The sequence below is a fragment of the Antechinus flavipes genome, chromosome 1 (assembly GCF_016432865.1).
Source record: "Antechinus flavipes isolate AdamAnt ecotype Samford, QLD, Australia chromosome 1, AdamAnt_v2, whole genome shotgun sequence".
Classification (NCBI taxonomy): Eukaryota; Metazoa; Chordata; class Mammalia; order Dasyuromorphia; family Dasyuridae; genus Antechinus; species Antechinus flavipes.
The window spans coordinates 196,779,642-196,795,083 of NC_067398.1; the positions used below are offsets into that span (position 1 = coordinate 196,779,642).

Consider the following 15,442-nt stretch of genomic DNA (forward strand, 5'->3'; position numbering starts at 1 on the left):
TTTACAACCTTCTCTAAGTCCTTGGAATTCCCCAGTGTTCGTTGTAAAAAAGAAATCAGGAAAATGGAGGATGCTCACTGATTTAAGAAAAGTGAACGAACAGATGGAAACTATGGGAACTCTTCAGCCTGGACTTCCATCTCCTACTCAGCTTCCTAGAGAATGGCCTCTTTGGGTTATAGACATCAAGGATTGTTTCTATTCCATTCCTCTGGATAAGGAGGATATGAAGAGATTTGCCTTTTCGGTGCCCAGTGTCAATTTAGCTGAGCCTTATAAAAGATATGAATGGACGGTTTTGCCACAGGGTATGAAGAACAGCCCCACTATGTGTCAAATGTATGTTGCTGCTGCTCTTGCTCCAATAAGAAAAGCATTTCCAAAAGTTATGCTATTACATTATATGGATGATATATTGGGTTGTGCACCTGAGGAACAAATTCTAGAAGCATGTCTACAAAAAACCATAGAAACACTAAGATACTACAAACTTCATATTGCTACAGAAAAAATTCAAAGGCATGCTCCTTTTCAATATTTAGGATATGAAATATATCCTAAGGCACTTACACTACAAAAACTGTCTTTAAGAACAGAGAGGTTGAACACCTTAAATGATTTCCAAAAATTAATAGGAGATATCCAATGGATGCGTCCAGTATTAGGTTTAACTACCAATCAATTGCAACCCCTATATGACATTTTAAGGGGAGACACTGCTTTAAATTCACCACGCCGGCTTACAAAAGAAGCTCAAGAGACCTTGAGAGAAGTTGAACTGGCTTTATCCAATGTAGTTGAGAGAGTAACTCAAAAACCCTTGGAAATATCAGTTTTTGCTACGAAAGAAGCACCCACAGCAGTCCTTCATCAAGGAGACAGTGTGATAGAGTGGGTGAACCTCCCAGCACAACCAGAACAAAGCCTTACGCCTTACCCAGTGCTTGTGGCTAGAATTCTATTAAAGGCCATTAAGCGAGCAGTACAATTATCTGGGACAAGACCTGACAAGATATATACCTTCTATACAAATGCACAAATTAATGTATGCTGTGAAACCATCCCAGAGTGGCAGATTTTATTGGCCATGGCTCCAAATTTTGCACATGGATCTCCATTAAAGATAACCAGACTACTGCATAATTGGCAATGGATTTTTGAGGAGAAGGTTTCTAAGGTTCCTCTTGAAGGACCAACCATTTTTACAGACGCAGCCAAACAAAATATTTGTGCTGTATACTCTCATGATCTAACTGTAAAAAGAGTAGTCAGAACTCCTTTTCAGTCCACTCAGCAGAACGAATTATATGCGATCATGCTAGCTCTCACTTATTACCCAGGCGACATAAATATAATATCTGATTCAGCCTATTCAGTAGGTGTGGTACAAAGAATTGCCACAGCCCAAATAAAATTTGCAGCTTCTAATATATATCAGCTCTTTAAGGAACTTCAAGAGCAAGTGAGAAAGCATCCAGGAAAGATTTATATCCTGCATGTCCATTCACATAGTGGACTTCCAGGTCCTATTTTTGATGGAAATTCAAAGGCAGATAGCCTTTTAACTATGTTGGCCAGTACGCCTTTATTTCAGGAGGCCCAGGAATCCCATTCTAAATACCATCAGGCTGCTCGAGCTTTGCGTTTACAGTTTGGGATTACAAAAGAAGAAGCTAGGAGCATAGTGAAAAGCTGTACAGCTTGCCTTCCCTTCCACGCTCCTACACTGCCTCCAGGGAAGAACCCTCGTGGTTTGAGACCCAATGAAATCTGGCAAATGGATGTGACTCATTATAAATCTTTTGGTCGTCTGTCTTTTATCCACGTTGTGGTAGACACCTTTTCAGGATTCACTTTTGCCATACCAGCAACAAAAGAGACAGCCCGAGTGGTCACTGAATTCCTCATTCAAGCATTCGCAATTATGGGTGTGCCACAAGAAATAAAAACAGATAATGGACCGGCATATACCTCCAAACATTTTGAACACTTTTGTGCACAATATAAGATTCTACACACTACTGGCATACCCTTCAATCCTCAAGGTCAAGCAATAGTAGAAAGAAGAAACAGAGACATTAAGACACTCCTCCAAAAACAAAAGAAAGGAGGAGCCACGGGTAACCCTAGAGAACTTCTAAATTTAGTTCTCTATACCATTAATTTTTTAATCTTTGATAAAGATGCACTGGCTCCAGCAGACAGGTTTTATAACCCACCAGAAGAGCAGTGTCCAGTGCGAGCAGCTCCACTATCTTTAGATAATCGCCAGGTGATGTGGAGAGACCCAGAAAGTGGTGAATGGAAGGGACCAGATAGACTAACTGCTTGGGGGAGAGGATTTGCTTGCATCTCTACAGGTGGAGAAGGAATCAGATGGGTGCCTACGAGCCGCATTCGCCTTGTCCATCGCAGAAAGATGGAGCAGACCCTTGAAACAAAGGAGAAGACCCAAGAAATATCGGGTGGTTCTGTTGCTGATTGTGCTCATAAGAATTATTAGATTCCTGGCACATGAACTAATGGACAATGGAATCCTATTGGACTGTTTCTAGGACTTATGGACATGTGTAAATTTTCAGATTGATTCTTGTTATTTGTTACATTACTACTAGCCTGTGTTATATTGCTATGTGCTCATGTAAATTATGTATAATGCCTCCCATATTGATGGATTTATGTATACCATGTATATCTGTTACAAAGTTCTGGCCCATATTGATGGATTTATGTGTACCCCCTCAGAAACCCCCTATGTTTTAAAACAAAAGAAAGGGGGAGATGTTGGAATCCTTACTAACTGCTAAGTAATTAGAGTTGATCTAATCTTACAAGAAGTTGTTTTGGCCAGAACCTGAAACAAGGTACTAAGTAGAACTAATCAAGACAAGGCTTGTGTTCCCACCTTTACTCATTGGACTCCACAAGTATGCTAGCTTCACAAAGTACACTTTCTAACTTCAAGAGAGTTCACACCTCCCTTAAAGTCATTGGGCCAGAGAGCACTATGGGAGAAAACCCATAATCCCATTCTCTCAGAAGAGGCAGATAAAAAGCCAGCAATGAAGGATCTATGGCAGAATACATATTTTCCTCTTGGCTGGCTGATCGCGCTAGACTCAAGAGAAACGACTCTGCTGCAGAGAACACTTTTGGGATTTCAGTGGAGCTACGCCAGAAGCCCTCTCCCCGCGGCAAGTTGGTGCTGGGCTCCCCAGAAGGAGATAAGAGAGATCTTACATCTCTGTTGGAGGCAGAAGAAGGCAGAGGCAGAGGCTGAAGGACAGAACCTTTGGATTTGGAGACATCCGAAGGGCTCTAAGCCTCTAAACCGGCTGTGCCCTGAGAACAAACTCCAACATTTTGAACTCTTAACACTCCTCTTTTTCCTACTTTTTCTCCCATTTATTTGGCTGCTCCTTTTTAGTATCTTTTGTTGACCCCTTATCCTGGCCACATTGTAGAGTCCTATAAGTTTGTCTTCTGGACCCTTTTTTTCCCCCCCACTATATTATTTCACTTGAAAATTTCATCAGCTCCCATAATTCAATGATGCTAATAATTCTCAAATCTACTTAGTACATTAGTCCTCTCTGATGACCTTTAATTTCACATCTGCAATTGCCTATTAATACTACACTTGAATCTAATATTGTGTAAACTTGCCTTTCCCCTGAAATCCTTTCTCCTTTTAAGTTTCCCTATTATTTTCAAGGATGCTACCATTTTCCCAGAATACCAGGCTTATAACATGGGGATCATTCTTTCCCTACGTTTCTCCATCCCCATATCCAAATTGTTGCCAAGGCTTTAAATATTTCTTGTATATACATTTTCTTTCTTCTTTGGTTACTGTCACTACCCTGGCTTAGGCCTTCCATTTCATCACAACTGGATTACAATGCTAGCTTGCTAGCTTTCCCTGTCTAGTCTCTACTCCAATGTCTCAGGATTAAGTATAAATCTTCTAATTGGCATTCAAAGCCCTCCATAACTTAGCTCATCCCTCATCTCATTTTAGCTTATACATTTCACAAACCACTCCCTACCCCCACTCCCACCATTCACTAAGATCTGGTGATAAGCGCATCCTTGCCATTCCTCAAAGTACAACTTTCAATGCTAGAACATTTTTTTACTGGTTGTCTCTCATGTAAAGAATGTTCTTTGTCTCTTGCCTTCCCAGATAAAATCCCAACATCTCTCAATTCTAATGTTTTCTAGTCTGTTACTTTTTTTTTTAATCCAGTAGATAATGGTAAATAACTTAATCCAGTAGATAATGGTAAATAACTATGTGCAAACAAGTTATCTTCCCCGTATGACAGAGCTCTTCAAGGGCAGGGGCTGTCTTTTTTACTCTTTGGGCCTAGTACTTAAGAGATATTTAATGTCTGGTGCTCAATGAAATGGTGTTTCTTTTCTTCCTAAGAGCAGGAAGGCAGAGACAGTAGGCCTAGTAGAGATAAAATTATTTTTTTCCTTTTATCCTAAAGGCAGAATTTAACAATTTAACTTTGACCTAACATAGAAATGATATGCAATGACACAATGGCATTTAGATTCTCTGGAAAACTTCCCATGGTCTCCATTTGTAAACATATCTGGTCTGCAGGTTATCAGCAAGTGAATACTGGTGACACTTGTTTTTAGGTACCACACAATGTGTTTTTAACATGTCCTGAATATTAGACTATTAAAGCAGAAAATGGAGATAAATGGTGACAACATTTTAAAAAACCTGATAGAAGATCTGGATTCAAATTCTGATTCTGATATAATCCGTGTGACCCTGGACAATTCAGCAATTCATTTAAATTCTCTGGGCCCAATTTTTTTCAAACACAAAATAAAAGTTTTTGACTAGATCATCTAAGGCGGCAGAGGATTACAATTCTGATTTAAGTTCTGTCTCCTGTGGTCTAAGCAAAGTAATTTTGTGTTTTAATACTGATAAAGTGAATGGATGAGGTTAGAATTTCCTTCTAGTTTTTACATTTGTACTTTTTTCAACAAAGATGACCATTTTTCAAAATTCTTAAGCCCAAGTTATATTGATTTTCAACTGTAGGTGGCTAGAATTGATTATTTAATAACAGAATGTAGGGAAAATGAAAGCTGACTTTGTGTGAAGTGTAAAGTCCAAGAGTGACAAGTTTAAACTACCTTTAGAATACCTATCTATGTGTTAATACAAACAGTTGCTTGGACTAATGTTCCTAATAGGCAGGTTTTTGTAACACTCATCACTTTGGAGACTTATGGAATCTTCAAACTAGGTCATCATCTTGGCAACAGTAAAAGGCTTTTATGCAATGTAAATATGTAAATAAAGCTTTTATGGCCTATTGAAATCTTGAAATGTGTACACCCAAATACATTTTTAATTGATTTAGTTTAATAGTGGAATACAAAGTAATTTAGGTTGTTTAAAAAAAAAAAATCTCCAAAGGGAATCAACACTAATTCTGGATTGAACATATCTTCAACTCAGAAAGCTGTTAACAGGAATGATAAAATAAGAAGACATCATGCAATCATTTTTATCTGGCATCACTTTATCCTTATGGTAGAGACCATAAGATCTGATAAGTATTTTCAAAGTAAAACCCAAATTCTATTGAAAAGAATGTCTCAAAATGCTAATTTTCATTGTGATATAGGATATATAAAACTTTTTAGTGTTGTGAATTTTCAAATTTCTTTATAGTTTTTACTTGTAAAAATTTCAAAGTCAAATGTAGCTTCAGATAATTCTATTTTAAGACATTCAAAATGTAATAGTGCCAGATAAATTAGTCAAGGTTGAGAAAATATCCAGAGGCAAATACTTTAATTACTCACTGAAGCCAATTTCCAGTTGGGAAAAATTAGTTGAGATCCATAATAATTCATAAGCATATAATTTCTTATTTAATTCTGAGATGCATTTTAGAGCATCTTAGATGTTTTAAATTTTATTTTTATCCCTAATATATTCCAAATAAAAGGAACCATTTCCATAGATATTACAGAGCAGAAGATTATGCATAAAATTGTGAATCTCCACTAAGCTTGATTTGCAAATGTAAATTCAACATGTAACTTTTAAAAGCTCCAGACATGTTTTATATAATACTATATGATATGTGCACATATATACACTATTGTGTGTGTATATATATGTATATATACACTATTGTGTGTGTATATATATATATATATACACACACACACATTTATATATATATATTATATACATTACACATTTTTATGTGTATGCACATAGACTTTTTATATTAAGGGGAAAAATCATTTTGTTGGAAAGATAACATTTGCTACCTTATTGTAGGTAGAATTTTGTGGGGGGCATTTCTAAGTTATTATCATTTAGAAAAAGTGTATAGCAAGAGTCAGGGGAATTGCTATCACTAAATAATGTCCTAAAGCTTCTCTGGGGATGACTACAGTAGAAAAATGTCTCCCAAAAGGATTCTATCTCTAGTTCACTGATGGATGAGGCAACATGGCACAGTTTTCTCATCTGTAAAATGAGTTGAATTAAGTGGCTTCTAAAATCCTTGATAGCTACAAACCTATGGTCTTATATAATTTTAAAATTATGAGTATTAAAATTCATACACTAGGTGCTTTAACCTTATAAAATTCTTGCAAAAATAATTATTTAAGCAAATATGAGGCTGATGAAAGAATTTTAAAAATGGATTTAAGTTATGCTTTCATTGGCAAAAGAGGACTTTCTGGTAAGGAAATTTCCCATATCAACTTGCTTGAGAACACTGAAAACTTGTTAGTTGCCCAGGATCACATAGTATATTGTGTCAAGAGGAAGGATTTGAGCTCAGATCTTTCAAACTTTGAGCCCAACACTCTTATCTACTGATATATCATGGCTGCTTCCTGACTGAAAGTCACATCTTGATGACAAATGTTTCATTGAAGATGAATCTGTGTAGGAGTAAATCGTATGTTTTATAAATGTCAGCTGTCCCTTGTGAGAATATCTCTGTAGAACAAGAATTCCATGCTCTTAAAATACAGGTAATTCCAGAAAATCTACCCCAAAATAAGCTTTTAATGCAAGAAAAGTGTTTTCATATTTGATACAGATCTATAAAAACAAACAAAAGCAAAAACCAAAAATCTTTCCTCACAAACACTTGATTACAAATTTATAATATTTCTTTCCCCACAAAACAAAACACAATATTAAAACACTGGATATAACTGGTTACTAATTTTGTCAGCATAGGTACAAGATAGAAACAAACCTCGAGTATATATGTGCTTTTGGCTGAAGTTTGGTTATGTGTTTGTATCCTTATAGATAACTGTCAAAAAAGCATTGTTGGGACGTAAGCCTTATGAGCACATAATAACATAGCTTTTAAAAAATACTAAAGCAAACTAAACATCAAGTAATTGTACAAACACTTTCATACACAATAGACTATGACAAAATGAAGCATACGGCATATAACTATAATGAATATTCTAAAAAAAATTCAAAAAAAAAAAAACACACGCATTTCCTTGGCTGCACTGCATGATTAGTTTGCACATATGGCAATCCTGAAATAGCTTGATCATAGTAAATGCACCATTAATCTAAGCCAGCACCAAACCCTGGGAAACTTCAGGAGTTCCTTTCAAAGGAACGACATTTCAGCTGCCTAAAGTAACACAAATATGTAGAGCACCCTTTTAAAGAATGAGGTGTTGTGGGTAGCATATGTAGTTCCTTGAGGTTATAAGAAGGAAACAGTACAATTTGGTCTGCAATGCTAATGGTATTACAAGTAGTCAAGGTATTTTGCTACAGGGGTTGTGCTTCATCTTCCATTAATGTGTCTGATGATATAGAACACATACACAGTGAGCTGTTCTAACTTAGATGCTCCTTTACAGAGTCTTATGTAATTTTCATATCTAAAAATTATAATTTTCATTCAGCTCTGCAAGGTTCTCTTTAAGACAGGCTGGATGACTGGGGGAAAAGGAAACATCTCTTGAATCTACTGGATCTTTTTTTTAAATCACCTTTAAAATTAAATAGTTCAAATTTGTAAATTTAAAGAAAAACAAATGAGTTTCCCTTTTTTGCTTAGTCTGTTAATTTCTCCATATATTACTGCACTAAAATAAATATCTATATTTTTAAAATTAGGAACTATAGCAAAATACCTAACCTGTTACAGACTGCAAACAAGAAAAAAAAAAGCTCACATTATTTTTATGCATTTAGTGACATATGCTATGTCTTGAATATTTAGGATGGTTTTTTTAAATGTATTTTAGAGTGAAATTATATAAAAACACAGTAACCACGGTTCCTTTGTACCCAAATCTTTGGCCACAGCAGAGTTTAAAGTACATTTGGGGGTAGGGGCAAGTGGGAAGGGAGGGAAGAAAAACTAAAGGTCTATTTTTTTCCTCTTAAAAAAAAGTCACTGACACCTTATATAGCTTGTGGAGAGTAGATATGCTCAAGGATTAAATACGTAAACTATTTAGTGATTATAAAGTGATTTGAGTACTGAATCAAGTCTATAAAGGCCTTAGTAGAGCTGAATATGCAGCTTCATTTTGAGAGCTTCACCAGGCTCCCCTAGGAGGTAGTTGTCCTCATTACTGTCTTCCAATTTCTTCATTTCTTTCTTTTTATACAGAGGAATGCTAGTGATTTCCAGTGTGTAAGTTCCAGGCACAGATTTTTTCTTGGCCATATGCAAGTAGGTTAACTCATCCTGTTGGTCAATTCGGAAGATGCTGTTGTCATTCCCCTGGGAGATAATGTATTGAATGTGATTGTTGAGTGATTCAATGGCAGGCATACCTTCTAGAATATGTAACTTATTGCCAAGGCTGGAAAGATTGAATTTCATTTTTATTGGGGTGTCCATATCTATACTTTCTATATCCATCTTTTCAACCTGAAAAAAAAGGAGATAATCTTCAGAAATAAGGGCTACAAAGCAATTGTACAAAGCAAGAGAAATAAAGACTTAACTTGAAACTTCAATTTAATCAATCAAACCTTCTTACTCCTAAGTTTCTGAATTCTGAAGAAATCATTGCCAGCTGGGAGAACTGTTAATTCTATGAAAATTTCATAAATTACTCTGACTTTAATAGGTAATTATAGGTTATAGTACAATTTGCTTGCAATGAAAAGAATATACATATATAGTAAAATGTCCCATTGCTGGAGACCAGATCTACTGATGATGGATAGTCTAATTTAATTCTCATTCTTAGGATTATTTAGAGGGCTTGGTGTATGGAGAATAATAAATACTACATCAGATCAAGACAAATTTATTAATATTCTCCAGAACTCCAAAATATTCATTGGTTTAAAAAAATCTGTGTCATCATACAGATACATAAGTTCAGGAACAATGAAAGATCTGAAAATCTGTACTGCAAAATAGGCAATGATATTTTATGAATGGGTCTTTTAAAAGTTGATTCTAAGAGGAAAAATATTGCAATATCATTGTTTTTCAGAGATTTTTCATTCCTAAAACCTGTGATGTTTTCTTAAGTCTAAAATTAATGTAATATTCCTTCTTACTACTAAGGCACTTCCACCCTTCTAAAATTCTTCCTACTTCTATTACACCCTTTTTATTATATAAAACAATCTCTAACTGGAGAGTAAAGGTCCAGCTTGAACTTTTTCATTCAGGGTTAATGAGTGTAATCAGGGAAATTACAGTTTTTGCTTCCCATTAGTTGTGAATAGACTATTCTCAATGAAGAATGCCTAGAACTGGGCTTCTCCCAGTGATACTTATTCTCATTTTTTTCAGTGAGCCAGGCAAGCTGGCTCAGGGCTGAAAGATACAGGGTTTTTTTTTTTTTTGTTTTGTTTTGTTTTGTTTTGTTTTGTTTTGTTTTGTTTTGTTTTTGTTTTTGTTTTTGTTTTTTTTGTTTTGTTTTGTTTTGTTTATTTTGTTTTTTTTTTTTTTTTTAGGATAACACAACAAACCTTGGTTAGTCTCTTGGTGGACACAGCAAAGAGAAAAGGCTGCTTCAGAGTATTTGTCCTAAAAAAAGGAAAAACTGAATACTTAGTTGATCTCAAAGGGAGTGACTAACAATTAAACCTGTCTTTCTCCTTGGTTTTGGGGGAAGGGAAAGGGCTGGAAGAATTTTTTATGATCTATGAAAGTTTTGAGTGTATGCTCCAGTCTTGAAGAAAGGGACAACTCTCTTAGGAGATAGTCAACACATGTGATAAATAAGGTGAGCCTGAAATTTAATCAGGAAGTCCTAGTTGCTTCTTCTAATGTGTTTAGTATAGATGACTGAAAGGAGATCCTAAGAGAAGCTTGGAGGCAGTCTTATGGGTTTGAGGGATAAGGAATTCTTGTGTCCTTCAGTCATAGCTTACTGAAAACTAGAGGAGTGGTTCTCTAACTATACTTCTCAGAGAAGATGACCATAGACAGAAGGAAAAAGCCCCAGGTCTTTACCTGGCTTGTATGAGAATATGTATCTTATGGAAGTTGTTCAGACAGTACAGAGACTTGTAGAACCACCATAAAATTCTAATAAAGCAATATCATTTTAATAGTTAAAAGTTACTGCTGCTGTTTACTTAAGGAAAAATTTAAAAACACACTTAGGAAATGTATAGAAAACAAATGTTTTGCTCAAAAGGAAGTACATAGAATATCTTTATACTTTCTTTTGAAGCAGCTCTATATATCAGCCAAACCTAAGTTTTTGAAGTGATTCTTCTAAAGAGTTCCCAGCTAGAGAGCACAGGGGGAAAAGTCCTGCCTCTTTCTTCAGACACCAGACCTCTCTAAGGCTGAATTCCATCAATGTCTTTGTTTCCAATACTGAGAGAAATCTCTTAAATAAGAAGCAAAAGTGAGCATCCCGGATCCATGGGGCCAGGGGCATTTGTTATTATTGCTACAGAAAAATATCTAATCAATGCAGATTTTTTTTTATTATAAAAGGATTTGTAATTAGAGATATGAGAGAAATTTTATAAGTGGTTTTTTTTTGTTTGTTTTTTTTGTTTTGTTTTTTTTTTTTGTTTTTGCTGAGGCAATTGGGGTTAAGTGACTTAGCTCAGGGTTATACAGCCAAGAAGTGTTAAGTGTCTTAGGCCAAATTTGAACTCAGGTTCTCCTGATTTCAAGGCTGGTAGTCTACCTGCTGCACCACCTAGCTGGCCCTGTCTCACTGTTTCTTAAGTGTCAATCTGCCTCTTTGCTCTGACAAGATTATTTTAGAATGGGTATTTCAAAATATCCCTGGTAGAAGAAACCTGATCCATTTAAATGAAATTTAGAGAGAAAGATCTAGTGGTTGAATTCACTCCCTTTAAGGTCTCCTGAGTGGGTGACTCTTCTTGGTTTAGTGAACAATCTTTCAGAATTGATTATTCAATTAAATCTTTCAATTTATTCTTTAGAACTCTCTTTTGTACTGTACTTGGAATTCTATTTTATACTGGATTTAGAAGAAGGAATTGTTTCATCTTTTCTATTTCAACAGTACTTGATACATAGTAAATGCTTATTAATTGGTTTTTCATTCATTCTTTCATTCAATTACCACTAATAGTGTTTTCAGATGTATTGTGTGATCAAAAATATCTGGATGAACCACTGTGTGCTACACTTTATGAATAGTGAAATCCAAATGACTTCTTTACCTGTTTATGACCTGTCAATTCTAGTTTTTCCCAAAAGACACTATGTAATACTATGACTCAGGCAAGAAGGTGAGCTCAGCCAACTTGAATCTCCCAATCCAAAATTTCTTTTAATTTTATAATGTAATGCTTAATACAAGACTCCTTGATGGAAGAGGATATGTAGGATTTAAACTTCACTTTTTCCAAGTGAGTAGTTATCTCAAGTGAACTCTAGACTATAAGTTTAAAGTTGTCAGTTTGATTTGGAATTTTCCATACAGGTAATTCCCCAAACTGATGAAATCACAGGTTTGGGCCTCTCTCAAAAAAAGAGTTCTAGCACTTAATTGGTCCAAATTCAGTCAATAAAAGCAGTGTTAATTTTAGAAAATTTAGAAATCTAGAAAACTACTCCTTTTAACACCATTATTGATATTTAAACCCTCCAGTAGATTATATTAAAATAATCATTTGTATTTTTTTTGTATTGGCTCTTGGACTTTTATTTAGTACTGTAATTTACCTTCCAATGCATCGACTATGACGATTTAAGCATATTGAGCTCCACTTTAGAAGATAAAACATATATATAAATGTCATTTTCTCAAATAAATGAAATATTAACACTAACTAAAGTGAAATTCTAAGTAGTAAATTTACTTACCACAGTTGGTTCAACTTTGTTAATATTTCCATTTTGTCTGCTTTCTTTCTTGGAGTAGCCATTTATTTTGCTTCCTTCAGGAGACAAACTATTTTCTTCATCTGCCTCTGTATCCACTTCTAGATATTGGCCTTTGTTAAATCCCATTCCAGAGACACAATGGCTGTTGGCAAAAATGATCATGTAAATGATAATTTTAAACACATACTCTGATAACATCTGCCTAGATTTTCTTCCCAGCTTTCTTCCAGTGGATCTTTTGAAAAGAAACAGTTTTTTTCATGAAAACTGATGTTCTCACTTTTTATTTACAATTCAATAACATTTTGGGGGAAAATTTTATTTGGATTGACTGAAAGCAATAAAGTATGTGATATTACATTATGCACTTCTTTTATTTTCCTAAAATAGAAATATTTTAAAAAATTTATGCATATAGGGAAACTAAAGCTAGAGAATCACCTTTCAATGCAAGTGCTTTAAAATGTCACACCATAGGAGTACATTTATTTCTAGCTTGTTATTTATCCTAGCTTTGGGAATAATCACTGAATTCATACTTTAGTAACATAAATGAATCTCTATAATTAATGGTTATCATCATAATATAAATCAAATCTTTAAATGTGATATGTTGACTGTTATAGGAAGAATTAATGAATTCTTTTTGAGGGACAAGGCCATAAAGCTATCAAATTGTAGAAAATAATATTTTACCTTTACTATATAATTTATTTTAATAATTTTATTAATAATTCAATGTTTTATTATTAATAACTCAACTGATATTCTCATATTAGTGGAATAATTGTGAGCTATCAAAAAAGAATCAGTACCCATGAGTATTAGAATTTGTAGGCAGCCAAGTAAAAATGCAGAGGAAAAAAGGATATGAAGCTGACATTTTTGAGGAACTGCCAAGTAAGGCCAGTGTTGTCAACATGAAGAGGGCACAGAAAAGAGTAAAGTATGAGTAGACTGGAAAGAAAAAAAAAAAAATTAATGAAGAGTTGATGGCCAAAGATAGTTTATATTCAATCTTGGAAGTAATTGGGGGATCATCAAAGCTCATTGACCAGGGGATTGGTTTGACATGATCATATCTACTTTTTAGAAAAACAACTTGAGTGAAGATAGTAGGATAAAAGAAAATGCTAAAAACAAACAAAAAATAAACACAGAAGCTGGTTCTTTGAAGAGTATAACAAAATTGTTAAAACTTTAGCTAATCTGCTTAAAAACAAAGCAGAAAATAAAATCAATAAAATAATCAATGAGCAGAGTGAAATCACAGTAAAACCATAAGAAATTAAGAGAATAATCTTTATTATGCTCATTTGTTTGGAAACAAAACTGAGAACATCAAAGAAATAGAAGAATATAAATTATTCAAACTATCAACAGATCAGATAGAGCTTAAATAACCTACTCTCAGGAAAAGAAATAGATTTTGTTCTAAAAAGACTACATTCTGCTCCTTGCCCCCAAAATAAAGCTCAACAAAAGGAAAAAAAAAAACCTTTTAATCAGATTGATCCATAGAAGAATTCTTTCAGATTTTTAAAGAATAGTACCTGTATTTCATGTATTATTCTCAAAGATGAGAAAGAACGCTACTAAAAGTATTTTATGAAACAAATTAAGAGTCCTAATTCTTAAACTAGGTAAGTATTAAAGTACATCAGAAAAATATAGGCTGATATCATGAATGAATTTTCATACAAAAGCCTAACAAAAATATTGCAACAATTTAAACAAGAAATTATTCATTATTATCAAGAATAATTTACAGCAAACTTATGAGCATGGGCCAGTCTTAGGAAAATGAGTAACATAATTAATCATATTGAAGTAATTCTGTATTTCCCACAATCCTATTTACCTAAGTTATATTTTTCTCTCCTCTTTCACTTTTTCCATTCTCACCAACCTATTGCTTATGACCATAACTTCGCTCAATCTGTCCTCCCTTTTTTCAGCTCTCCCTTTCTTATCTTTAACTTCTGCTCTCTTTTCCATTAGTTTCCCCTTTTCCTGTCTCTTTCCCCTCCTACTACCTTTAAGGGTAAAACAAATTTCTAATAGCTTTGATTCTCTGGGATTCTCTAATATACCATCATATCATCTGCAAAGAGGGATAATTTAATTTTCTCATTACCTACTCTAATTCCTTTCATCACTTTTTCTTCTGTTATTGCTGAAGCTAGCATTTCTAATATAGTATTGAATAGTAATAGTGATAGTGGGCAACCTTGTTTCACACCTGATCTTATTGGAAATGATTCCAATTTATCCTCATTACATATGATGCTTGCTGATGGTTTTAAATAGATGCTATTGTCTATTTTAAGGAAAAGTTTGTTTATTCCTATACTGTTATTGTTTTTTTAATAGGAATGGGTGTTGGATTTTGTCAAATATGTTTTCTGCATCTATTGAGATAATCACATGATTTTTGTTAGTTTGGTTATGGATATGGTCAATTATGCTAATAGTTTTCCTAATATTGAACCAGCCCTGCATTCCTGGCAAAAATCCTACTTGTTCATGATATATTATCTTGTGGATAACTTCTGTAAACTCTTTGCTAATATTTTATTTAAGATTTTTGCATCAATATTTATTAGGGATATTGGTCTATAATTTTCTTTCTCCTTTTTCATCTATCTGGTTTATATATCAGTACCATGTCTGTGACATAAAAGGAATTTCAAATACTTTATATAGTATTGGAGTTCTTTTTCTAAAATGGGTATATATATGTAATTTATTTCCTCTTCTGTTAATCTGGGCAATCTATATTTTTGTAGGTATTCCTCCATTTCACTTAAGTTATCAAATTTATTGACAAAGTTGGGCAAAATAAATACTAATTATTGCTCTAATTTCCTCTTCATTGTTGGAAAGTTCTCCCTTTAATTTTTGAGCCTAACAATTTGATTTTCCTCTCTCCTTTTTCTAATCTAATTAACTAAAAGTTTATCTATTTAGTTGGTTTTTTCATAAAGCCAACTTAGATTTATTAATTCAATAGATTTTTACTTTCAATTTTATTAATCTCTCCTTTTAGTTTTAGAATTTCAAGTTTAGTATTATATAGGGAGGTTTTTAATTTG

General features: G+C 33.9%; 1 protein-coding gene across 1 annotated transcript in view; it reads right to left on the reverse strand.

The window, feature by feature from the left end:
• Positions 1 to 6,988: 6,988 nt before the first annotated feature.
• Positions 6,989 to 15,442, reverse strand: part of LOC127544802 (fibrillin-2-like) — a 158,874-nt gene continuing 150,420 nt past the window's right edge. Inside the window, 2 exon segments of the mRNA XM_051971640.1 lie at positions 6,989 to 8,933; positions 12,327 to 12,489. Coding sequence (XP_051827600.1) covers positions 8,559 to 8,933; positions 12,327 to 12,489 — 538 coding nt within the window. The 3' untranslated portion in view covers positions 6,989 to 8,558.